This window comes from Cicer arietinum, chromosome 1, assembly GCF_000331145.2.
Source record: "Cicer arietinum cultivar CDC Frontier isolate Library 1 chromosome 1, Cicar.CDCFrontier_v2.0, whole genome shotgun sequence".
Lineage (NCBI taxonomy): Eukaryota > Viridiplantae > Streptophyta > Magnoliopsida > Fabales > Fabaceae > Cicer > Cicer arietinum.
The window spans coordinates 21,867,537-21,895,160 of NC_021160.2; the positions used below are offsets into that span (position 1 = coordinate 21,867,537).

Consider the following 27,624-nt stretch of genomic DNA (forward strand, 5'->3'; position numbering starts at 1 on the left):
TTTCCTTTCCCATACAAAGATCCTCTTCCTTCCACCATTGCATTTCATTTCATTACTCTTGTCACTGCAACCAACCTCAACTCTCGCCCTCGCTTCTTTCTCCCAGATCCCAACCCTCCCCATTCACATTTCGCCTTCTCCCCATCATCATACACACATGCATCACCCACACTAACCCAACCTCAACTCAACTCAATTCAATTCACACCAACGTCCTTCCTCACTCCCCGATCTCCTTCACTATAAAACCTCGCCCTCCTCCACCACCACCCTACAATGTCCCCTCACTAATTCCCCTCCCTCAATCCACAATGGATTCCCCACCTTCCCAACAAACGTGGGGAAGGTCACCCACCCTTTCCACTCACCTCAACCGAACAACCTCCTCAGCTTCCTCAACTTCTTCCCCGTCTTTCTCCAAAGATGCAATCCAAAGCCTCTCTTCAATTCTCAACAATCCTCTTTCATCAACCACAATCTCTTCTCCCGAATTTTCCCCCATCGTTTCCACCAAATCCGCCTCCGAAGTCACCCGATCCGATTTCATACCTTACCTCTCTACCGTCTCCGATCCCTTCCACCGCTTCGACGATATCCGTAAACATTCCACCAAAGAGATCTCTGCCGACGTTGACGGCGCCGGCGAAGCACTCGTCGCTTGTCTCCGTGAGGTTCCGTCGCTTTACTTTAAAGAAGATTTTCGATTGGAAGAAGGCGCTACGTTCCGTGCTGCCTGTCCGTTCTCCACGTTCTCCGAGAACGCCGTGTTGCAGGAGAAGCTATCACAGTATCTTGATGTGGTGGAGCTTCATCTTGTTAAAGAGATCTCGCTCAGGTCATCATCGTTCTTCGAAGCGCAGGGGCAGTTACAGGATCTTAATGCTAAGATCGTTGAAGGATGTGCCCGGATTCGAGAGCTGAAGGATACGGTTCGTCTTATCGACTCCGATTTGGTTGATTCTGCTAGGCAGATTCAGCAGCTTAATGGAACCAGGATTAACCTGTTGGCGCTTCAGCAGAAACTCAGACTCATTTTATACGTCAATCAAGCTCTCTCCGCTCTCAAATTGGTTCGTTTTTTATTTTGTGTGTGTGGATATTCTCTGTTAGTTTGGGTGGAGCAAGGGATCGAGTTGTTCGATTTCGCTTTTCTATTCTCATTTTTTTGGATTCTGAAAGTACACTGTATTTTTTTGATGCATTTTAGAGTAGAGGTGTAGAGCGTTTTAAATTTTGGTGCTGTGAATGTTAGAAACTTTACTGATTTAGGTTATGGAGAATTGTGGAAAGCTGATTGCAGTTAACCTGATGTAGTTTTAGTTTTGTTAGCTTATGAATTATTTTAGTTTTGAATTTTGAATAGCGTTTATTATTGATTAGCTGTTAGAATGGAGAGGCGTTGGTCCTGTAATTGTGGAAACTATACTGAATTGGATTAATGGATTATGGAGATTTTATGGAAACTACTTGGGTCCTGTAATTGTGGAAACTATACTGAATTGGATTAATAGATTATGGAGATTTTATGGAAACTACTTGTGGTTGGTTTACTTTGTGTTGTTTGTTTGTAGTATAGTGCTATGAGCTTGTTGATTAATCACTTTATCTAAGGGTTTCCTTGGGAATTAGTATGGCTGTCAACTGATTAATTGTCAACCCTTCTTGATTTGCAGTTGGTCACTTTATTTGGTTTTGTCACATGTTTCCTTTATTATTTTGTTCGTTTTTATGAATTGGTATCGTTTCACATCTGGAAATCCCTTTTAAGTTGATATATTTTTCTGTGATACAGCTTGTTGCATCTGCAGATTGTGCTGGAGCACTGGATGTAACCGATGATTTGCAACATTTGCTGGTATACAATAATTATCATATGAAATTCAAATTATATGAATATTATGTTAACTACTTCCTGTTCTCATGATCATTGCTTTAGTTCCGTTCTTTTTCTTTTCATGAGCTCTGTATGTGTTTGACCTTTCATGGCTATGATAGGATCCTAATTTGAGACTTATTATGGTTTTTATTTTAGTCAATGTAATAGAATATGATGGACAACTAAACAGAGAAGTTCTAAATTGTATTGGGTGAAAAAAATCCCGGGTACAATATAGTTGGTATCCTCTACTTCGATTATATTTTCCTTACAATTATTTTGTGTAAATTCTGCATCCCATTGCTTTGAAATATTTCTGACTCTGTACATATTAATCTGGTAATGGAGGATAACTTGTCTCATGTCAATCTTCATACACTTTGAAGCATTGAAATTACAAAGGTTTATGATGATTTGTTAAGACTTAGATGAAGGAGAATTAGTTAGTAGGAGTAGTTAATCGGTTGAGGTTGTTATAAGTAGTTAGACTATTATGTGTTTTAGTGGGTAGTTTGTGATCCTTTCCCTCTCTTATCCTAAGAGTGCATGAAACCTATAAATAATGGTTTCATCCCTTATGAAAGTATCTTTTAGCAACTTTAGAAATTGAGTGATGTAAACCATTGTAGGAGTGTATCCGCTCTTGTGTATCATTTTCTTAGAGAGACTCTCTCCTATTATTACGTGTATTTTTCGACATATTAGTGTTCTTCCTTTAAATTCTTGGAATTCAATTCGGGTTCCTAACATGATTTGATCTGCATGTTGGGCACAATATATTCACTTTTTGGCATGCTGAGGTACTAAAGTATGTTCCTTTTCTTTGCATAAGCACTGAACATGTTGAAAATTTAGATGTTACCAGACCCTATTGTGATGGGTAATGTCTTTGTAATAATGCTGGGTTGCTATTCTTGTAAACATGTGCTGATATCGAACAGTCTTTGTGGTGTGTGATGGTAGCTGATATCAATCACAATGTTGAACCAAGCCAGTTCTTTTAAGTTGTAGCTGACATCAGTTACAGTGTCAAACTTAATTAGTTTCCTTTGAAGTCTGTTAGTGACACATTCTACGATTAAATATCGATGGGATTCCTGAAGGATGAAGAGAAAATTTTATGCTAATTTTTGTCTTATTTGTTTGATTGTTTCCTGTGGCTTTGGTAGGATGGAGATGAGCTCACTGGCTTGCATTGCTTTCGTCATCTTAGAGATCATGTGACAGGCTTTATAGAATCCATAAACAGGTACACTGTCAGTGCTGTCCTGATCTATCAAGGTGGCATATGCTACTGTTTATTTTCTCTTAGATTATGTATTCCATTAACCTGCATTTGAAAATTCATTACATGGCTTTCTACTGCTTTCCTTGATGTGTGATAACCTTGTGATATCCGGAGGAGAATAGGGTTGAATTATAATGTTTCTTTGGATAACTCTGTTTGTTCTTTTAATCTTACTAGATGGTGACAAGGAATCTACACTCTGGCTAATGACTTGGATAGGTTGAAACAATGTTCAAGCTTATCTGTGAAATCATTTGCTTTTTGGGTAGAAAAAGTAATTGTTTTGATAAAAGAAAGTAGGGGAACACAACCATCATAATTGATATATCTTTCTAAAAGAAATCGGAAGTGAAAAATAATACAATGGAGAAAGATGAATCTACCATTTATCAGATTTACCACTGACTCTCTGAGAGTCCTTAACTAAGCACCATATGGAAGCCAAAAACATTATTTTATCCCATTTAATAATTAAGATACTACAGTAATAAATTTTAATAACAGACACTTCCTTACTGCTGAGTTTGTATATATATATATATATATATATATATATTTTTCTTGCAGTATTTTGAATATAGGTTTATAAGAATAGGTGCCCGAGGATACAAAACATTTGTGAAGCAATCTGCTTCGGTTAGCTGCTAAGTCTGATTATTTTGGGTTGGTTTATCCAAGTATAAACATCATTTGGATTGGCAAGAATGAGAAGAGAGATACAAAATAATAGAGAAGTGAATCAGCAAATAAGATGGGAGATAGTGATTTAGGCCTGGGAAGTAGGAACAATGAATTATCAACAAATGGATTAGTTCTTTATTTTGATTTGGATGAAAGAAAGATGGATAATATTGTTATTTGTTGTGCCTTTGAAATAAGGATTTTGAAATATCAAGTGAGAGAACTCAGGAGTGTATTATTTTGCTTGTAGCTTCTAACTTTGATCTTAACAAGCTACATTCATATTTACTAAATTCATTCCCATTGCCGTATTTTAATTTTTTTTTAAACTTATGCTTATTTAAAACTTGTTTTCTTTGTCCATTAATACTTGTAACTTTGAAATCTCGAGTTTTGGTAATTATTTTTTTGGATAGAGTTTTGGTAATGATATAACAGTAAAAAGGGATTGTATATTTTTTAAGGAAAAACTGAAGTTGTGTTATGTATTGGATGTTTAATAATGTATTGCATTATTTTTGTAGCATTCTTTCAGCAGAGTTTATTCGAGCTTCTTTACACGATGCTGCAGAGTCAGATGTGATAATTTTATCCAAAGCTAAAGCAAGAGCTTCCCTTCCCATGAATGGAAAAGACGATGAGGTACGATTGTATCTTCCATGACTTTTATCTTTAACACCATTTTTTTTGTTTATTTCGTTTTGTATGATTCTTGTGCTGGAAATATTTCAAATGTTTACCATTATGTTTTAGAGGGGGTACTGTCACAAGGTTTTTTCATGTAAATTGTAGTTGGCATATTTTAAAATGACAATTATACTTAATATAACAATTATATTAAGAAAACCTATATATGGTGCATATATATTTAAATATATGGGGTGAGAATCCGTTGACTCCAGGAGTAAGTCTGAGATAAGTTAGTCCACTTAGTAACTCAATATAAATGATGAATTTTACTAATTCAACCGTTGTTTCTTGACATAATATATTAATGATCAATGACACAGTTTTATATAAATCTGAAATATGTAGCTATATGCTCTAGCCATTGATATTTACTTATATTTTTTCAAAGCTTAAACCTTCATTTGAAATTATTCAGCGAAATATCAAGTAGTTTTAAAATTTTATAAAAATTTGTGGAGTTGATCTACTCATAAGAACTTTTGATTTGACGGTTGGATTAGTAAAATTCATCGTTTTTATTGAGTTATTAAGCGGAGTAACTCATCATAGAGTTACTCCTAGAGTCAACGGCTTCCCACCCATAAAAATGTATAACAAATAATATAATCACATTAACACACCAATAATTCAACATTTCAAATTCATAATAAAGCAAAGTAGCATAAAGATTCAAATGCATAACTTAGAATTGGGAAAGACTCAAGACTGGAAGCCGTGTACATAGTCTGTGAAATGTGAGTAACAGTAGCCTGTTTTAAAGGCATATGGTTTGGGATGCCAATATCAAATACTATTATTAGGAGGGGTTTAGTCAAGGACTAGTCTGTTTTTTGCTTTCACCATAGGTCAGAAGAGAGATTCTACTATGTCTAGACCTGTGAACCGATCCACGTGAAGGTTCTTAACAACTTGGTATCAAGAGCCAGCATAGGTGATGTGGATCTAACCACAACTTTAAAGGCGTTCATGGAGTAGACAGCGATCAGGAAAACTACATTAGAAGAGCAGATGGCCGGCCTTTCAACATGGAGGATTGGTGGTTCAAGGAGCGGCTAGGGATCATTGGAATAATTCAGCAGAAATGGGCACTGATAAGGCAATAAGGGTCTAGGTGACAAGAGTGACACCAAGAGAAAAAGAGGAAGAACAAAAGGAGGCTAGGGTTCCAATAGAATGACCAAAGTTTTGAATGTAAGGGTTACAAAGAGAATAAATAGTAAGCACGGAAGGAATAAACTACTAACTTAGAAATAAGCCCAATAAAAGTCTAACATAAAAAGTATTAATGACAATTCCAAAACTTACTAGCCAGAACTTATGATCTTAAACCTCTCCAATTAGTGAACCTTTATTAATGCAGAGTTGATCGAATGGAAGAGCCCATATATGTTTGCCCAGCGCCTAGTCAACAAGTGGCTGTTCTATTATCTCTACCAATGAGAGCTTGACTGCCACATAAAGGGATCAAATGGAAAGACCAGGAGACAACAAGATAGGCTCTTCATTGCCAATTATCAAGAGATTAATTGGAGCAGAAATGATTGTGCCAAATCATATTCAACTAGTCACACATGTAAAAGTTTGTATTTTTGACTGAGGTTCTCAAATGATTGAATTGGATCAGAAGGTGATGAGACAAATGATTCTGGGTTGATAATATCTGAGAATCTTATCTAGAGTTTGAGCTTGAAGACAATCTCAAAGCTGAGAAGAGGAGTGGTGATATGGGACATAGCACTAGAGAAAGACAACTTAAATGTTGAATTATTGATTAGGATTATTTATCATTTCAAATTTCTGCTTATTGGAATTTAATTATTTATTTTAATTTAGAGTTATTCAACTTCCTTATCTTGATAAGATTAGGATAACGAAGTTTCGACTGTATAACATTGTTAGGATTGATTCCACCCCTAGGATGTGTAAGTTTTTATCCTTATTTAATTAGGATTCTTTCTGCTACTGCAGCTTATTTAAAAGGCATGGCTTAGCGGTGTGATTGGACTCAAGTGGTTAATAAGTTTCAATTAAGGTCAAATTGATCGGGAATACTTGAGTTCAATCCTTGGTCAGAAAAATCATTTGTCAGACTTTACTTACTTTCTGATCGTACATCAAATTACCAAAGCCCCACTTCCCTTTAAACTGAATGGTTAATACCAAAAAAAGGCATATGGCTTGGAATAAATTCATCAAAAAGGGTGTAGGAGGGCTCATCAAGGATGAGTTTGCTTCTTGCTTTTACTATAGGACAAAAGAAAGATTCTACTGGGTCTAGACCTATGACTCGATCCTACACGAATAAATAACACGTTGCATCTTGATCCGCTGCATTGATCACATCTCTATAATAAATAAAAGTAGAAAACCACTACCTTTTGAATTGAGATTTCGATTTAATGATAAAATTGAAAGAATAGAAACATAGGACAAAGAATAAAGTGTTTAATGAATATTCAGCGTAATTGTGAAACTGAATACTAATTGTAGAAATAGAGTAATTTTCTGAATAATATTTCAAAATTGTCTCTTGAATACAGTCAGTAAAGTATTTAAATAGACTATTTTAAACCTAATGGACCTGAGTAATGGGCCGATACACTTATTATAAATAAACACCAATTTAAATATTTGCAACACTCCCCCTCAAGCTGGTGAATGAGTATCTATCATTCCCAACTTGCAAGTAAGTTGGTTGAATTGTTATGTTGGTAAGCCTTTTGTCAACATATCTGCCAACTGATGTCCAGAAGGAATATATGTTGTAGTTATCAATCTATTATCTAGTTTCTCTTTAATAAAATGTCGGTCTATCTCAATGTGTTTGGTTCTGTCATGTTGAATGGGTTTATGAGCAATACTGATGGCCGATTTATTGTCACAACAATTTCATAGAACCTTCACACCTTATCTTCAAATCTTCAAGCACAATTTTCATCCGCAATAACTCACAAATTCCTTGTGCCAAAGCTCTAAATTCTGCCTCAGCGCTTGATTGAGCCACTACACTTTTCTTTTTACTCCTCCAAGCAACAAGATTCCCACACAAGAAAGTACAATAGCCTAAAGTAGATCTTCTATCACTCAACGAACCTGCATAATCAACATCTATATATGCCTCTATAGTTACAAGAATCCCTTCCCTGGAGTGGCTTTGGTATATTGTAGAACACGGTTTAGAGCTTGTAAATGTCTTACACTCGGATCATGGATGAATTGACTCACCACGCTAACTGCATACAAATCTGGCCTAGTGTGTGCCAAGTAAATCAACTTTTCCAGCAATTTCTGATATTGTACTTTGTCAACTTTGACACTTTCCTCCTCATAACTCATCTTGTGATTTTGTTCAATGGAAACACTCGATCATTTGCATCCAAGTTTGCCTGTTTTCTGCAAAAGATCAAGTGCATATTTCCTCTGAGAGATAAAAATGTCTTGCTTTGAGTAGGCCACCTCAATTCCTAAGAAATACTTGAGATGCCCAAGGTCTTTCATCTCAAATTCTGTTGATAATTTCTCTTTGAGTAGTTGTCTCTCAGTCAAATCATTTCATGTAACAATAGTATCATCAACATAAACAAACAAGAAGTACAATTAGTTTTCCCCCTTGTGAATGTTTGAAAAAAAGATTGTGATCTCCTTGGCTTTGCTTATATCCCAAGCACATCATTGCCTTTGTGAATCTTCCAAACCATGCTTGGGGGGACTGGTTTAGTCCATATAAGGCCTTCCTCAGCCGACACACCTTATTGGCTCCACCTGTGAGATCAAAGCCTGGAGGAATCTCCATATACACCTCTTCCTCAAAGTCTCTATGCAAGAAAACGTTTTTGACATGAAACTGGTGTAGTTCCCATCCAGAGTGAGATCCATCTGCATCCAACTGGCTTCTTCCCTCTTTCCATCTCAACAATCTCCCAAGTTCCATTTTTTCATGTGCTTTCATTTCTTCATCCATAGCTTGGACTTGATTTTTATCTTGCAATGCTTCTTGAATAGACGATGGGATTCTCACAGAATCAATAGTTGCAATAAAAACCTGGTACTATGGAGAAAGGTGTTTAGAGGAGACAAATTGAGAAATAGGATTTGTATTTAGAAGCACATGATCTTTTATCCTTTCTCAAAGCAATAGATAAATCATCCAGATTAGTATCACAAGTATCAAAAGTCTGAGAATCTCCAATAGAGAGATCATTTGCAATATTTACCTCCAACTCGATTTATTGAAGTTGTTTCTGGAGCATATCAGATTTACTTATTTTCTGATAAACAAGAATTGGCTTACTAGCCTTATCTTCAACTGACTGAGACTTAGATTTAGAAGGAGGAACAAAATTAGAAGGAGGCTCAAATTCAGGATTAAGAGATGGAGCAGAAACAAATGTCTCAGAACTAGGAGATGAAACAGGTCTCTCAAGACTAAGAGATGGAGCAGAAACGTGTATCTCAGGAAAGCTAAGACTAAGGACCATAAATTCGAACTCAGATTCCAAGTCATTCATGTTCTCCTCCTAAAGATGAGGATGAATGAAGAAACATTTCATGAATGGTTACATCTTTCGAAACTAAGCACTTACGATTGAGAGGATGATATCATTTGTACCTTCTTTTGTTAGGATTGTTAGAATATTAGAAAATATCTTATAATATCTCCCACAACTTCAACAAGGATGATAACCAACAAAGACACATTTAATTGCACGAGAATCCAACTTAATTCAGTGTTGCTTATGAACATGGACAAAAGCATCATATCCAAATACACGAGGCTCTGCATGATAAAAACAAAAGAGAAAAGTGAAGTCATAAATTGAACTAGACTAACATTACCTAAAACCCGAGATGACACACGATCAATTACATAGGCAACTATCAATACTGCTTCACCCCAATATGACTTTGAAACAGACATTTGGAAGAGAAAAGTTTGGGCAACTTCAAGTTAGTGACGATTTTTTCTTTCTGCAACTCCATTTTGTTGTGGGATGTCAACACATGTGAATTCATGAATAATCTCTTGTTTACTATTAAAACTTGAAAGGCTATGATGGACATATTCCTTGCCATTGTCATAATGTAATCTTTAATACCTTTTCCAAATTGTATTTGTACCATATTGTAAAATTAAATGAACAATTGAGGTACTTGTAATATATCGTTCATCAATTAAAGCCAAGTTACTCGAGTACAATCATCAATAAATGAAACAAATCATCTTGCATCAGAAATATTAGAAGTAAGGGCATGTCCCCAAACATCGGAATGAATAAGATCAAATGGTTTAACACTTTTAGTAGTACTAGAAGGAAAATTAACACGATAATGCTTAGAATACTCACAAATATCACTCTTAAGTGATTCAGCGTATTGTTTTATAAACAAAGAAGGAAACAAAGACCTCATCAAGGAAAAAAGAGGATGGCAAAGATGCTTGTGCTGAAGCTATATTTGTGAAGCATGAGAGTTTGACTGAGACTGGAGTGTCGAAGACAACACCTTCTGACCAGTTTGTTTATCACACAAATAATACAACCCTCCTTGTTCCTTTGCAACTGCAATTGTCTTCCCCGTTGCAAGATCGTGAAAAGTACAATGAGAACAAAAAAAAGATTACTGCACAATTATGTTCCTCGGTAAACTTACGAATAGAGATAAGGTTATGAGAGAGTGTGGGAACATGTAAACATTTTACAATTTAAAACACGGTTGGAGTTCAATATTCCCAGAGCCAACAACATGAGTACGAGAACAATCAACAACATTAATATAATCAATACTAGACGGAGAAACATACGAAGTAAATATTTATGAATGAGACATCATGCGATCGATGGCTCAAGAATCCAAGAATCCTTAGGCATAATACCAGAGGCAGTAAGGGATTGGGAACCGCTATCACTCATTTCGAGATAAGTAACACCGTAATAAGTGTCGCGAACTTCTGTCATCTAAAAAAAACACCACCAAATGGAGAAAAAACAACAACAATGAGTATGACTGTCAACAACAAACAAACGTTCGGGTGTCTGAAAACCAATAAAATAAAACATCTCCGATTTGAAAATTAACCACCAAAATGGGCTCAGAAGTCCCCCATCTACAACTTTGCTGAAGTGTGCAGCGGCAAAAACACCAGAGGGTGGTGCGTGGCTTCCACACGCCGGTGAAGGCCATAGACAGTGGATGCGCGTGGGAGCGTGTGCGGCAGTTTATGGCGGCACTTTTCTGGATTCTGGCCGTTTTTTGGCTGGCAACTCTGATGGTAGTGGTGGTGAGGATTAACCCGTGATGAAAAACAAAGCTCCTGTTGAAACAGAGCATGAACAGTACCACAATGAGAAAAAAACGGCGATCAGCAACGGCATCCCAAAGTGAACAGCGATGATGTGAACCAAAACAGTGCAACTGCAGTAACTTCTAGAGGAAAAAGAGAAACTGAATGGCTAGGGTTTATGCAGAAGCAAGACCTCCAAAACCAGGAGCTCGTGATACCATGTAGAATTAGAGAATGATTTTCTGAATATTATTTCAAAATTGTCTCTTGAATACAATCACTAAGCTATTTTAATGGACCTGAGTAATGGGCAGATACACTAATTATAAGTAAACACAAATTTAAAGATTTGCAACACTAATAGACTAGCTATCTTTCCAGACTCACAATACTTCCTCTTTGCGGTAGTCAGTTTTAAATGAAGTTCGAAAAACTTGTGTTTAAAGAGTGTGTTTGAATTCCAAAGTCTAAACTATTCTCTGTGTTGGAATGTAGTTGAGTAGTTGAAATATGTATTAGTAGCAGGATAAATGAAGTTCTTATTGACACTTGATGCCTTAAGCCCAATCGTAAGTTATTTAATTCAGTACTCTGGCGTTTAATCCAAGGTTTGAGAAGCTCAAAATCTCATTTGATATTATATTTACTTCTGTGTCCGTGTGTGTTTTGATAAATATTATGTGTGAAATTGTGATATTTTGAAGTTTTAGGATGCAATTTTTTATCTAACCTCTGCCTGATCATTACCAGGTAAAGTTAGAAGAAGAAGAAGAAATAACTAATTTCAAAGATAGTCTTCTCCCTACTGTGATTGGCTTGCTTAGAACAGTGAGTATTAACTGCATTTACTCTAAAGATATTTATTGTTTGTTAGTTCAATTTCTAAATCATGTCGAGGAAGTTAGAGTATCGTCTTTGATTTATGAAAAAATCTTTAGCAAAATCCATGCAACTAGTTATTCCTTTTGTACTTTTGAGGATATGTTGTTTCTTTTTCCTTATAGTGATTTGTAAACGCTTGCCATTTGGTAACAGATAAATGAGGATAAGAAAAGAGAAATAGAAAAACTTCGACTGAGATCCCTTACCATAAAAACGATTGCTGAACTACAGTACACAAAGAAACAACACCTTGAATGTTCCATCTTTATGCTTCCCATGTGATTCTCGTGAAATTGCTCGTGTTTCATTCTAATTGTCCTATGTGATGGACGGAATCTGAAAACTTTGGAGTGGCAGAGGTAGTCTTGGCCATGGGTTATTATTATATGTGGACTGAGAAAAATACCACAGCACAACTGTAGTAGGTTAATTAAGAGGTGGTTGTTTGTGGTTTCTTCATGCCATCTACACTTTTAGCTTAGTAACTGAAACTTTCCTCAGCCATTTTTGTAGTACAGTGCAGTAAACTATTTATAGTATACAGTAAAAACATCCAAGTTGTATCCATGTAGGTGGAGTAAGGGATATAACTGAGTAAACAACTACGCCTAACATGTACTGTTTCAAACATAATAATTGTACATATATGGTGGCCATTCATTGATGTGTCTCTTTGTAATTGTGGGAGGGAATTTGTTGACTTGGAATCAAAACTTTTTTGCCCAGGAAGGTTTAGGTTGTACTTGTCCATGAATTATTCCAGTTCCCCTGCCCCCTTACACTTGTAATGTAGGATCTTATGATTTCACATGATTTGTGGGAGAGACCTATGAGATCTCTCTTCGATTCCTAAAGTTTTTCAGGGTAACATAGATTTTATAAAACAGATTAAGAGGGGAGTTTTTATTTATTTATATATTTTATTTATTTTTAAAATTTATCCCTTGTTCTTCTGGCTCCTAGAGCTGCCTGTCTAGGCTTCTTTGTTGGATGAGTTTTATTTTTGCAGGGGATTATGCATGTAAAATGATATTATACTTTTTTCCCATAGAACTAGAAGATTGTTTTACTGGATTTAATTTGATTTGGTTTATTGATTTTCTTATTTTCAGGCTAAACTTCCCTCTGTTTTGAGGATCTACCGAGACACACTGACTGGTGATATGAAGAGTGCTATTAAAACTGCTGTTGCTGAGTTGCTTCCAGTTCTTGCCGCCCGAGGTTCAGAATCAGAGTTCTTTTCTGGGGACAGAGCTGTTGACTCAGATGGTGGGAATTTCTTTAGCATAACTATTGATGTTTGGCTATCAGAAAATTAACTCTAATATATATTAGGATGGATTAAATTTTATCGGTTTAATATTTGCACATTGTTGAAAACTCAAAAGTAATATTTTTTTGGTAGATCCCACCACCGAATACTAACAATTTGTTGCATTAATCATTTGTAACATCTCATAAATATAATCAGATGGTTTCTATTTTTATATATTTTATAAGTGCTTATGACATTATTCTTGACATATCTCAATGACAATGAATAATTTTACATTAATGTACAATTTTCTAGATATGATAGTAAATTTGAATCCAACAGTGAATTTTGAAATACAATATCCAATGAAATGTTATTGAATGGTATTATAGTGTCCAAGTATTACACAAGTGTAATTTGATCAATTCTTAATATTCTTTATATATACATGTGTACTTTTTTTTTCATATGTTCTATTCTATTTTCTAATGATAAATAGTGACTCAGGTGGTGGTGCTTCACTTGCTAGCAAGTTAAGGAGTCTCTCATCTGATTGCTTTGTTCATCTTTTGAGTGCTATTTTCATGATAGTACAGGTAATTTGTACTTGGCCTTTGTTGTGTCCATCTATACAATAATTCTCGCATATTTTGAAATGTATTTAGTCTTAATAATACAGAGGATGAGCGTTAATGATTTCTTGCTGGTATTGCTGTGATGCATAGATAGTGATACACAAACATGAACAGCGAGTGCAGAATTGAGAGAGAAAGAGTGGAGAGAAATGCAGAGAAAATCTAACTAAAATGAATTTGACTTAATTGATACAACACTACAACAGCGAGTACTCACATTTATAGATGAGAAATCACAGTGAAGGAGAACATTACAGAACTGAAAACTATGTTGTCGATCCTGGCGAGATTGTGTGTGATCCCAGAATCCTGGTGTGCTAGACAGACTTACTGCGATGCCACCAGCTGTTGGAAACGCCTTTGACAAGTGAATTGCTCGGTTTGGGAAGGGCTGACTACGGAGGGGTTGATCGGAAAAGCGTTGTAGATTGCCGCCGTCAGGACTCTGGAGCGATGGGGTGCTCAAGTCCTACGTCAAGTAGTATGGGATGCTTATATATAAGTGTCTTGGTTCTTTCCCTTTGATAGCTAGCTTCACCCTCCTCTATTGGACTTTCGAGCTTATTACTGTTCTAGCAGAATTAAGAGAGAAAGAATGGAGAGAAATGCAGAGAAAATCTAACTAAAATGAATTTGACTAAATTGATACAACACTACAACAGTGAGTGCTCACATTTATAGATGAGAAATCACAGTGAAGGAGAACGATTACAGAACTGAAAACTATGTTGTCGATCCTGGCGAGATTGTGTGCGATCCCAGAATCTCGGTGTGCTAGACAGACTTACTGCGATGCCACCGGCTGTTGGAAACGCCTTTGACGAGTGCATTGCTCGCGGCCGCAAATTGCGCCCTAATCGCGCACCACTGTCGTGGCCTGTCCCATGTTACTACCCGTTCCTGTGTTTTCTGGAAAATGCAGTTAATTTTTTATTTATTCATGAAGCGTATTTGGGTCTTTTCAACTCACACCCACTTAACCTGATTATTTTTATTTTTATTTTTATTTTTATTTTATTATTATTATTATTATTATTATTATTGTTATTATTATTATTATTATTGTTGTTGTTGTTGTTGTTGTTGTTATTATTATTATTATTATAAAATCACTTAACTCTTTTCGCAGCCAGCATCATGTATTCAGTTTCGTTTTCTTCTTCCTCTGTTTCACGTCGCACGTTTGTTCTCTTCTTTCCCTCTTTCACACAGTTGGTTTTCTTCTTTCTCTCTTTCACACACAGTTTGTTTTCTTCTTTCTCTCTTTCACACGTTGGTTTTTCTACTTTGTTCTTACAAGTCCTCTTCGTTTTTCTTTAATTTTGTGTATTTTTGTTTTGTACTTTATGTTTAGTGTATATACTCTTTTTGGGCTTTGCAATAGCAGTCATCTTGCTATCAGCGATCCTGTTATCTCATTTTTGGGGTTCGGCGCTCCGCGCTGCTTTTTGAAACTGACAACATAGACTGAAAGTAACCGTCAGTCCTAACAAACTGACTGCCGGATGTATAATAACATAAGTAACAGTAAAATAAAAGAGTACATGAACCACTAATAAAGCTAGTACAAGTTGCGAGTAGTGATACTTGATTATTTGACAACATTTTTGGAGGTCAGAGGTGTTTCTTGGTGAGGTTCTGGTGTGCCCTCCTTTATTGGATTACGGAACTGTCTCTTCTGCTTAGGTTTACGTATTTGTCAAGGGAATCAAACATTTTGTGACAATGTTCAGCCTTTGTGGTCCTTTGGTATTAGGTTGGAACCAAAAGCCTTAGCATTTAAGCGAAACTCTTTGATTGCCAACTTATTTTGGGATATGATTGTACTTGTAGTCTCTCTGTGATCTTGGACACTAGAAATTGTGGATATGTACAGGTGGTAAAATTATGTATTATTTGAGTTTTGTAATACTAGTATTTGGAAAAAGTCATTGCACGGTGTAACACAACACTACCCAATTGTTACACCGGTATAATTTGATCCCTCAAACTCATATAGACACACACACACTACCGTTGTCCCTTATTATAAACTGTTTTTACATTCATGCTACTGAAATTTAGTTTTAGAATGGTTTGCACTTTATCATCTGTTTAAGAGTGATGTAATAAGATTTTTTTCTTTTTAGTGATTGCAGGCACATTTAGTGCGGGCTGCTGAAGTGAAAAAAGCCATTGAATGGATTTTGAGCAACTGTGATGGTCATTATGCTTTTGATTCAGTAGCTGCTGCAATTGCTCATGGTGCTGCGGCTGCAGAAATATCCCAAGAAAGCGAGGTTCATGGTACTACATTTTTGCCATATTCACAGCAAAGAAATGTTGCCAAGGGTGCATCTTTTCAGGGAAAAGCAATTGATGCTGTGAGCTCCTCAAACATGTCAAAAAACTTCAGGTTAAATACAGGCTCTCTGTTCTAATACACTAGTAACAAATTTTTTCTGGATTCTTTTTGGTGTTTAGATTGAAAAAAGCATGTAATTTATGTTATAGGAGCTAAATCTTCTCTCGCAAAAGCTCCTAAACTTACTAATGCAGTATAGAAATACAAGTTTTAAGTTAATAGAAATGATAAATACTTTTATTGTATGTAAAGAGTAAGTTTTCTTATTTTGTTGTGCAAACAATTTCTTTATCTTATAAGTTTGAACTGTTTGATTCTTTATTGAATGGTGTCAAATGTAATACTTCCTCTGGTCCTTTTTATAACAGCCAGTTGGGTCAACAACGTTGATGTATTTAGTCCATATTATTATAGATTACATACATTAACTTTTGTTGACTCAACTTTCTCTTATAAAAAGGACCAGAGGTAGTATATAGAATTGAATGAGGACTATTCCTTTCTAGAGTTCATATTTGTTGGAACTCTCTTCAATTATGAGGACACTATGTCAAAAGCCAATTAACTCAAGTTGAATCTGTCAGGTGAAGAGACACAAAAGGTTTTATACTAAAAACAGTATAGAACTATCCTACCATTTACAAAAGTACTCTAAAATAAAACGAAATGGGAGAAAATTTTGAGGGGAGTATTAAAAGAAAAAATGAGCTGGTATATTAAAAAATGGCACTTCTTCCTGCTCCCTTACAACTTGAGTGGTCTGGCACATGATTTTCGCAGCTGTAGTAAAACTGTCTATATTCTATACTCTATAGCTTGTTACCAAAAAAATTCTATACTCTATAGCTTGGCTGCCTAATTTATCTGGTACATTTTCTTGTTGCCAACATTATCTTTGCAAACATAATAACATCCATCCCCTTGGCAATTAAAAATTTAAATCATTATGCATGGTGATGCTCCTCTCAAATGTTTTATCTTATTTTCTTATTTGGCCCTTCAGTAGTCATTTTTCTGTTTTAGAGGCTGTTTGGATTCAAGTACTGCATTTCTTTTTGCTTATAACAAATTGATCTTATGTGATCTCCTCTCTTCAAAATATGAGGATAATATGGGTTAATACATGATTAAATTATAGTTAGATCTAGTATTCTTTCTGCCATTACTTTTGTGTTTTAGTTGCTGCCCAATTTGTTTGATGTTCTCAAAGAATCTGGTCCTAAACAGAGCTGATGTATTGCGAGAAAACGCAGAAGCTGTCTTTGCAGCATGTGATGCTGCTCATGGAAGATGGGCAAAGCTTCTGGGGGTCCGTGCTGTTCTCCATCCTAGGCTGAAACTGCAGGAGTTTCTAACTATTTACAATATCACCCATGAGTTCATTACTGCTACAGAAAAAGTACATAATTTAATTTTGGTTTAAAGCTTAGATTGCAAATTATTTTGGTTTTAGCTCCCTGATTGAATGCCCATATTCAAACTAACAGATAGGTGGAAGATTGGGATACAGTATCCGTGGGACCCTGCAGTCACAGGCCAAGGCTTTTGTTGATTTTCAGCATGATTCTCGGGTCAGTTTAAATTTGGTGCTTCCTCTATGTTACAAAATATTTCTCTAAAAAATGTTCATCTCTATTAATAGCTGTTGCTTTTCATTTAGATGTCAAAAATTAAGGCAGTGCTTGACCAGGAAACTTGGGTAGAGATAGATGTTCCTGATGAATTTCAATCCATCATCAATATGCTTTTCTCATCGGATGCATTGACTTCTGAGAACCTTAATGGTGTTGAGGAAGATAATTCAATCAGTTACCATGATGTGGCGACTAATAATGATGCTCTACCGATGGCAGAGATTGGACAGTCAAATGCCGAACAGCATGTTGAGCAGACTGATTCCACTGAAGAATCTAAGAAACCAAATAGAGGTCATAGTAAATCAGTAGAAAGTATCAGTACTGAGAAAGATCTTAAAAAATCTGCATCTCAGGCTCTTTTCTACAAAGGTGTTGGTTATCACATGGTAAACTGGTTAGTATTTTGGATTGAACTTTGTTTTTTTCTTTTTGCCTCCTATTGTATGCAGCTTCTATTATTTTTGTTTTCTATTCACTGTTCTCTCTTTCTGCCGCTCTCTTTAAATAAGCTTGTGTAGGCATTCTTTATTATTTTATAAAATATTATTACAATATACAGCTCTATGTCAGTCTTAATTTGGAGTTGGGTTCACTTATATTTTGTGATTTTGTCTGATACTCTTTATTTTGGCCCTTAGCTGTGATTACATTTAAAGTACTTTGATTTCTCCTGTTTGCTTCCAGTGGCTTAATATTACTGAAGATGTTGTCAGAATACATCGATATGAACAACCTTTTGCCAACACTTTCTTCAGAAGTTGTTCACCGTGTAGCAGAAATCTTGAAGTTTTTCAACACGAGAACTTGTCAACTTGTGCTAGGGGCTGGTGCAATGCAGGTACTACTAGCATCGTTCTCTGAACTTTTGGATCCTTTTAGATATAGAAACTATATTTAAAGTAATAATATGTATATATTTGGAGCAAAATCTAAGTGATATCTGAAAAAGTATTTAAGTATTCCTCTATCTCTTTTAAGTGGACCATTATCCACCTCAACACTTATTCTCATTACCAATACAAATAAATTTTGCTCTTGTTGCCTCTTTACTGCCCAACACTCAATGCCATAGAGCAAAGGGATTATAAGCTCATAAATACAATTGTATAACTCAATAAGCTCATTAATACGTCAATATTGAGAATTTGAGAAAAGGAGAAGGCAAAAATGAGAGAATCCTTGTGTTTTACAGAAGGAGCTATATTTATATATACTGATTAATAAAATAAATACAAATACTCATGCTACCCTATTTACTATATTTATATATACTATGAACCATAACTACTTACTCACATTTTTTGTAACACTCTCTTCAAACTAGATCATATAAATCATAGGCATTAGGCATCGAGTTTCTTACATATATAGTTTATTTGAGGACCCCTCAAACTACCGATTCATCATTTTAACCAACAAAGTTAGTGGTGATCTCTCCAAATAATGTGTGTGTGTGTGTGTAAAGTGATGGAATAATATTTTCTTATTCTTATTGTGACATTCATGGACTGTTTATATAGGAAGAAAATACACTAGTAACTCTGTTTAAGTAAGACTGATAATGATAGAATCAAATAAAATTAGAACATAGAGAATAAAATAAAATCAGATTTTCCTGATTCTCCTACACCCCCAGTTATTGATAGATTCCTATCATCCTCAAGATTCTCCTACACCCCCCAGTTGTTGTATTGATTCCTGTCATCCCCAACTTACTTATTAGTCACTCAAAGTTGGGCCTTGCCAAGCTCTTCGTCAAGATATCAGCAATTTGTTGATTAGAAGTTACAAAAAATAGGCATATAATCCCAACATCAATTTTCTCTTTTATGAAGTGGTGGTTAGTCTCAATATGCTTGGTTTTATCATGTTGAATAGGATTTTGACTTGTGAGCAATACTTATTCAGCCTTGGTGTCACAAATCAATTTAAATGACAAGTAAGCCATCAGTTTTAGGTCTTCCACTACTCTATTGTTCGACTTACAGTTGTTAGGAAGGGAGGATGGGAAATAAAGAAAATAGTTTCTCACAGGGGATAACCGAATGCGGGACAGGTGGTAGTGGAATATTGGGTAGTGTGATTTTGTAATGATGAAATGTGGTTATAGAAGGGAGGAAAAAGAGAATGTGGGGGTATGGAATATTTTGGAAAAGACTTGGCAAGAATTGTGCTTGAGGAAGGTCTATGAATGAGAGGCAACCCTCACTTTACAAGCTGGTTTTGTAGAGTTGACTTAGGCCCAACCCAAATACTAGGAGAGTTTCATCATTCTTCTTTCTACACTTTTATCTTTGTTTCTTGTTCTAGAGTTACTGTAGGATAGACCTCAAATTGTGAGGAGTAGAGCTCTATTATTCTACATATCTAGTATCAATATAATTTGGTCTCTATCGATACTAGAAACCACAAGTTTACAGATATCTTGAGCCATTACTTCAAATTCAGTTTGTGCACTTCTACAAGCAACAACACCTTGTTTCTTACTTCTCCAAATAACTAAATTTCCTTAGTCACAGGCACGCTATCCAATAGTGAATTATGTGTCAGTAACGGATCTTTCCCAATGTACATCTGCATCTGTACGAGATTTTCTTCTCACTAGTTTTGTTATAGCACATGCCTTTTCCAGGATTAATTTTGAAGTACCTTAAAATTCGTTAATCTGCCTCCAAGTGTTCTTAATTAGGAGAATACATGAACTTACAACACCCATCGAGAAGGCAATAAAAGGTTTGGTGTGAGTTAGTTTGATAAGTTTACCAACTAACCTCTGACATCTCTCTTAATAGCAACAGGAACATTAACTTTTCTGAAAGTTCCGCATTTGGTTCCATGAGTGTTAGCTGGTCTACACTCACTATTCCTAGCGTCCTTCAAGAGGTTTAGAATGTACTTTGAGCTAGAAACTTTCATACCAAGAAAGTATTTCAGTGCATGTGCAAGATTTTCCAAGAAAGTTTAAATCTTTGATCTCAAATACTTTTGCCAAACTGTTCTTCAATCTTTCCATCTCAACGTAAGAATAATGTCATCAACATATATAATTAGAACTACATTCTTAGCAATGTTGGAAAATCTTGTGAATAATGTCCCCCACATATACCCTTGTCTTTTAATAGACTGAGTAATTGATCAAACCAAGTCCTTGGAGAAGGCTTAAGGCCTTGAGCCCATATAGCGACTTTTGTAATTTGCACACATTTGAACCAAACTTGTCTTCAAAGCCAAGAGGACTATCCATGTATACTTCTTCCTCCAAGTCACTACCAAAGATAGGAGAATTCCAACAGTGTTCAACTTAATAACATGAGCAAAAGTCTCTGAGTAGTCCATGCCATATGTTTGAGTAAACTCTTAGCAACCAAGTAGGTCTTGTACCTTTCAACTATTTTTATCTGAATTATATGTTACACTGAAGATCCATTTACAGTCAACAAGATTCTTCCTCTAGGCAAAGTCAGGACCCTTCAAGTTTTATTCTTTTCAAGAGCCCTCATCTCCTCAAGAATAGTCTCGTTCCACGTTGTAACTTTTAGAGCCTCCTGTACACTTTGGAATTTCTACATTAGACAACTATAAGGTAAATGCAATAAATGAAGAAGACAAATACAAGATCTAGTACCTTTTCTAAGCGCCGTAAGAGTATCTATGCCAAAAGAGTCACAATGGCTCCTAGGTATCAAAAGAGAACTTTGTAAAAAGTAATAGAACAATACTTTCATATTTTATTATTACAGTCTCAGAATGTTTATATAGAAAAATAAATTACACTAGTAGTTGTCCCATTAATTAGGATTAATAATGACAGTCAAACAAAATAAAAATAAAGAGAATCAAATAAAATCAAGAATAAAATAAAATCCCGATGAAACTGCATGACAATGCTGAGTTCAGAATTTTCGGCTTTCAAATACTGGGCATCACTTCATCTTACTGTTTCCTAAGTAAATGCTGCAGCTATTAATTTAAAGAAAGAAACGGCCCCAAGAATTATGTTTGCTTACCTATTTCCTCTCATATTTGAGTGCCTTTTTCCCTCCAATCCCAATACTGTTTTGCCAAACTATCTTGATCCCATTTTAATTAACTTAGAGCTTTGTCATTCTTTTGGTTTCTAATTTTTTGTAAGTTGTGTTCAGGTGTCTGGTTTGAAGTCCATCACCTCTAAACATCTTGCGCTGGCAAGTCAAGTCATTAGTTTCATACATGCAATTATTCCCGGTACAAATGCGCACTCCTATATTATGGTTTTTGAATGTGTTGGTATCACAAGAGTTTATGACATTGTTATTAGATGGTTGAATTAAATTATAACTTTGTTCTTCATTTCTGGTGTAAGAAATTCGGCAGATTCTTTTTTTGAAAGTACAAGAGACCAGAAAATCCCTATTGCTTTCAGAGATTGATCGAGTCGCGCAGGTATGTACATATTTCTTATTTCACCTTCCTGCATTTGATAGGGTAGACTTATGTATTTGTTTGGTTTTAATTGCATTTTTTGATGAACTTCTTTGCTGTATTATTGTTTCTTCTTTTCCTGCTTTTAGATGATAAAGATTCCGTTGTTCATCTTTGTAATCCACAACTGCATGGGTTGGAGACATTTTTAGAGCAAAAAATATGGTTTAATTCTTCCTTGAGCGTCCAAACATATTTATAAGACCTTGTTTAGCTTTTACTTCAGCTGGTGCTGGTGATCTCTTGGGTACCCTATTTTCATTATTTTTGTTTAGGAGGATGTATGCTGCTCTTCCCTATTTTTATTCTCCTTTTTCTCTCGCCAATAAAACTTCTCTTATTTTATTAAAAAACAAAATTGTTTCATCTTGTTTGTAAGATATTAGAAGAGAATAAAACTAGGGAAATATGAATCATCTCTTGTGTATTGAAATTGTGATTTTCTGATTACAATGAAAAGTACAGTGATTCAGACTTTATACTAGTCTTATCCTGCACCCTGTGAAGTGTTATCATACACTCACTCCTAACTGACTGCAGAAGCAGTTATGCTGTCGTGGCAGCATGTAAAGGCTAGTCTTAAGCTAATAGAGCATGTGCTGCAAATATACCCACTCGGCACTGTTTGTACCATGTAGAAAGGCAGAAAAATTAAACAACTAGGTTGGAAACTGCGTATATCTCTCACACGAAACCTTCAAAAGGTTTTAAGAATATATACTTTTCTAACATTTAGTTATCTTCATATCTTTTCATTCCAGGATTATAAAGTCCATAGAGATGAAATACATACGAAATTGGTTCAGATAATGCGAGAAAGATTACTAGTCCATTTGCGTGGGTTGCCTCAAATTGTTGAGAGTTGGAATAGACCTGAGGATGCTGATCCCCAGCCTAGTCAATTTGCTCGGTCCCTTACAAAGGTAAATAATTGTGCTGATCAACATAGATAATTGTTGTGCTTGTATTTTATGTCTACGTTTTTTACTTGCATATTGTTTGAATTTGTTTCATACTACTATATCATCATATGCTTTTCTGTTAATCCTCATTCCTGAAGTTTTTCCATGTTTAATAGTTTCTGTCAGATGATTTTTATTTGCAACTCTTTTCCTTGTCAGTTTCTGATTATTAATGTAAAAACATGTGAATTTTGTGTTTCTCGTGTCTCTAATGAGATCACACACTTTCCTATTTGTAATGATGCTGCAATAATTACATTCAATGCCTAAGAAATTGTATTGACTAGCATTACTAACAATTAGTCTAGGATGTTGCACAATCAAGGAATGATTAAAACATACATTGAATTTTAACACTCCCCATCAAGCTAAAGTTTACTATGCTTTAAGCTTGTTACATCAAAATATTTTATCACAAAAAAAAAATAAAAATGAAACTAAGTTTGACAACTGTTGGACTAGTTTAAAAAGAGGAGACACCATTAATGATTCATGTGTGAAAGAGTCACCACTGGATTGATCATCGGTGGGAATAAAATGCGCCACTAATATACTTCATACATGGGAATAGAGTCACCACCAGATTGATCGTCAGTGGGAATAAAAGGTGCCACTAATATGATTCATATGTCGGAATTGAGTCACCACCGGATTGATTGTCAGTGGGAATAAAATGATTGTTTGAGCAAATGGTACATTGTCCCTGAAACCAAGTTATCACAGCAGCAAATATAGTGCGAAAGGGGGAGTTGAAAGATGAGAGGTTGCTGAAAAATCACCAAATCATGAAAAGACCTGCAGAAGGTGGACAGAGACAGATGCCTATGCCTGGATTTGCTGGAGGCACGTGGGACCCACACACAGAGAAAACAGACGTGCGTGATAGTGTGTGCAATGTCAATTGACGACGGGAAAAGCACCGTCGTGCTCGCTGGAGGATTGCAGGACAGTGTTTGTTGGTTTTGGATGCCACTAGAAAAGGGACAGCTGATGTTGGCATAGTTGTAACAAAGTAAAAAAAAGAACAAAACAGTGACCGCTGGCACAACTGTGTTTGAAAGAAAAAAAAATCACTGGAAAAACACAGTGAAGGTAGTGCTTTTGAGGCAGCTGGTTGCTAGAAAGGCAGCCGGAGTTGATGGCGACAAATAACTGTATGAAGCCAAAAAGTTGAAAGACTGAAAAAGGTGGTGTTGCCGGCACATATGTTGCCGCCGGCAGCGGTAGTGAAGCACAGAGACAAATCACATAATCAGAACCTGCTCTGATACCATGTAAAATATGTGATTTTTGTGTTTCTTATGTCTCTAATGAGATCACACACCTTATTTATAATGATGCTGCAATTATTACATTCAATGCGTATGAAATTGTTTTGACTGGGATGTTGCACAATCAAGAAATAATTAAAACATACACTGAATTATAACAATTAATATCTACTTTCATACATGCACCGAGTTATAAATTCGCTCTGTCAAATTCTTTGGTTATCTCATGGACCTTTCTATCAAAACTATTCTGTTAAGAGTTTTTGATGATTATGCAGGCTTCACTTTTGGAAAGCCTTATTAATTTTTATCACTTAAAATAAAATATCAACTCTCCTAAAAATGCTTAAACTATTAGGTGATAATTGCAATACCCCAATATTGGTTTTATGCTACAGATATTAAAATCATTATTGCTGAGTGGCTCTTATGAGAAAGAAAAAAGTATAATGGAGAATATGTAAATGGGCAAAACAAAAAGGTCCTTTCCTTCTTGACTATTTTGTGTGGACTGTAGACGTCAAATGATATAATGATCTTTTAGTTCCTGACTTGGGTTGTAATATGTTAGATATAGGATGAATTTGACAAATGGGAGCCAAAAAAATTAGTAACCATATTAAAGTAAACAAAATCTACATTGTCTGGGCAATTGCTCTCATTCCTTCTATGGCCCATCCTTCAAACATGCAATGTCAAATTTGACATTGAAACCTTATCGTCGTGCAGTTAAGTAGTTTAAAACAGATGTAATAACATTGCCTTGAATTTGAACCACAAATCTATGACTGGTCCTCTATAAATTGATTGGTTATATTATTAAATAAGTTAGACAATTGGTTAACTGCAAGTGGTTAAATCAGTTTGACAAATATTATTATGGTATCTGTGAGTAGGACAGAAAAAAAAACCTAAAACTGAATCAAACCGCACCAAAACTCCCTAACTATGATGGATGTTCACAAAGAATCGCTCCAGTTCAAAAAAGTTTAGTTCAGTTTTTGGTTAGGCGCACCAAACCTTTTTACCAGTTCGGTTCAAGATGGACCATTAACAGTTCGGTTCGGTTTTACTGATGTGTTGTAACAGTTCTGCTTAGTTTGGTTTGGTTTTCTTCACTAACCAAACCATAAATAGTCCTATCTGTGAGGAGTCTGTAACTATACTTTTTTGTCTTATTATTATTATTATTAATAATATTAATATTAATATTAATATTATTATTGTTATTGTTATTGTGTGTGTCTAAGTTGTATATGATTTATGTAGAAATCGTTTTATCAGTTGAGTTTGCTAAACTTCAAGTCATTTATAAACGCAAATATAGAACATGCAACTAACTTGATGTGCTTCTAGATTCAATGTGATATATTTGATGGGATGAGTGCTTTTGATTAAATTCTTTAGCTCTGTTCCCATGCCCAATTTTTCACAAAATTATTTCATAATCGGAACCTATTTATTTTGTTAATTTGATGCTAGGAAGTTGGATACCTCCAGCGTGTTCTATCTCGAACCTTGAATGAAGAAGATGTTCAGGCAATTTTCAGGTAAGTATCTGAGAATTCTCCTTGTTTCCTTTATTCTGATATTGACATAAAAATGTGATATCAAGATTTCCAAAGTATTGAACCAAATATGTGCTACCCATTATCATGTGATCTTCCAATCATCTCGTGTACTGGTATTAGTTCCGGGATTTCTATTATTTTATAGATATAATTAGTTGATAAAGAAACATGGTTGTTCTGAAATAGTAGGGGCATAGTAGGCTTGAGTTGCTAGCTAGATATGAATCTTATATTGCAGAGTGGAAACTGAAGTATTTAACTATCACGTGATCTTCCAATCATCTCGTGTACTGCATCAGTTGCTGGATTTGTATTATTTTTTAAGATGAATTCTGAAGTAAATTATTTATGTTTTTCCATTTAAAGGGAAAGTAATTAAGGCTGCTGCTTTCTCTTCTTATAAAGATAATTGATTGATTTGATTCTATAATGATAGCATCTAACATCTTATGAATTCCTACAATTTACTCCTTGAATTTTCTATTTTTCAGGCAAGTGGTCATCATCTTTCACTCACAAATTTCAGAAGCATTTTCAAGATTTGATATAAGTACTTCCCAAGCAAAGAATAGGTATTTACTTTTCCCAAGTTATATTATTTGAGTCTACATTTTTTAGACTATTAAGAATGGATTTGTTTCTAAAAATTCCTGTAACTTGCTAGGTTATATCGAGACATCAAACATATTCTCCAATGCATACGATCATTGCCATCGGGTGATTTAAGTAAATCGGACACCCCTAACTGGGGTCAGCTGGATGAATTCTTGGTGCAAAGATTTGGGACTGATGCTGTTCAGTAAACTGTATTGTAAAGTAAACAATTCATTGCTTAAGTGGGAAGGCTAACCTACTTTAGAGGATGTGGGGGTGATTTAAACCTTCTTCACTCTGCATTTTTGTGTAACACTAAATTGAGGTAATATTATTGCTAAATTTTGATTAATTTATTAAGACATGCATAAGAATCATTGTTATCTTCTCCATAACTATAAATTTGATTAAAGGGCCAGTGTCACGTCTGACTTGGAGTTACTTTCAGATGAAATAACCCAGCTCTTGGGCTATGAAAATATTATTTAATGTTCATTGCAACAAATTATTAGTGGCGAAAATTTCTGAATTTTTTCCTTACCCAGTTATTTAATTATATCTTATTTGAGTTGTTTTGAAGTGTGTGTATGCGTATTTATAGCATACACAAGGTTTTTCTTAGCTTTCTAATACTGAATTTGAATTCTATTTTTTTCAGGCCTTTGGTTGGTCTATGGTAGATATACAAGGTAATGTATCATGTATGAGCATTGTGTAGCCGTGATTGGTCATTTTGCAAAAGTTTTGTAGCAGTCACTGTCGATATTCAATTCTTGGTTGCTGTCTCATAATTGTAATGTTAAGCTGAAAATAGATATGAATTAGTAAATGAGTGAAATCTCTCCCTCTTATTCTCCTCTTCGTTTCAGCCATGGATATTAATGCATCAAAATGTACATCATTCGAGATAACTGTAGTGAGATTACTAAACTGTGTGCTGTTTCGAGGGCATACTTCGGTTCCCTTAATAAAGAAATCTCTTTGGTTTTCCTTCAGTAACAAACCCTTTCAATAGAAGAATTACAATTGTATATATATACACCTGTAAAGGTTTATGAGGACAACTAGTTCAAGTAACGAAAAAATATGGCATTTTCCCTAATTAAAAACAATTTAATAGTTAAGGAGTTGTAAGCAGTACTGAAAATGAATGTATTCTACAATAATGGATCAGAGTTACATAGATTCTTTGACAAG

The 27,624-nt window shown here is 35.2% G+C and overlaps 1 protein-coding gene across 2 annotated transcripts; it reads left to right on the plus strand.

Annotated features, from left to right (window-relative positions):
* On the plus strand, window positions 1-27,422 carry LOC101504313 (vacuolar protein sorting-associated protein 54, chloroplastic). 2 transcript variants are annotated; one of them, XM_004488210.4, is made up of 19 exons: window positions 4-1,070; window positions 1,793-1,855; window positions 3,046-3,125; window positions 4,370-4,487; window positions 11,566-11,643; window positions 12,810-12,966; window positions 13,460-13,548; window positions 15,726-15,982; window positions 17,159-17,330; window positions 17,419-17,502; window positions 17,592-17,962; window positions 18,253-18,406; window positions 21,711-21,792; window positions 21,911-21,990; window positions 22,791-22,952; window positions 25,745-25,812; window positions 26,325-26,405; window positions 26,498-26,752; window positions 27,086-27,422. In XM_004488210.4, the coding sequence occupies exons 1-18, from the start codon at window positions 312-314 to the stop codon at window positions 26,634-26,636; spliced, it is 2,994 nt and encodes a 997-aa protein (XP_004488267.1). In that variant the 5' UTR covers window positions 4-311; the 3' UTR covers window positions 26,637-26,752; window positions 27,086-27,422. The 2 variants fall into 2 exon arrangements, with proteins under 2 accessions (XP_027189279.1, XP_004488267.1); XM_027333478.2 differs by lacking the exons at window positions 25,745-25,812; window positions 26,325-26,405; window positions 26,498-26,752; window positions 27,086-27,422 and having other exon boundaries at window positions 1-1,070; window positions 21,922-21,990; window positions 22,791-22,930.
* Window positions 27,423-27,624: the final 202 nt, after the last annotated feature.

What these genes read in the sequence shown, in the direction of transcription:
- LOC101504313 (XM_004488210.4), top strand. Translation starts at nt 312, where the DNA reads ATGGATTCCCCACCTTCCCAACAAACGTGGGGAAGGTCACCCACCCTT. An exon ending in TAGGGGCTGGTGCAATGCAG is followed by an intron (nt 18,407 to 21,710) that starts GTACTACTAGCA and finishes AGTTGTGTTCAG; the next exon opens with GTGTCTGGTTTGAAGTCCAT. An exon ending in ACTTCCCAAGCAAAGAATAG is followed by an intron (nt 26,406 to 26,497) that starts GTATTTACTTTT and finishes GTAACTTGCTAG; the next exon opens with GTTATATCGAGACATCAAAC.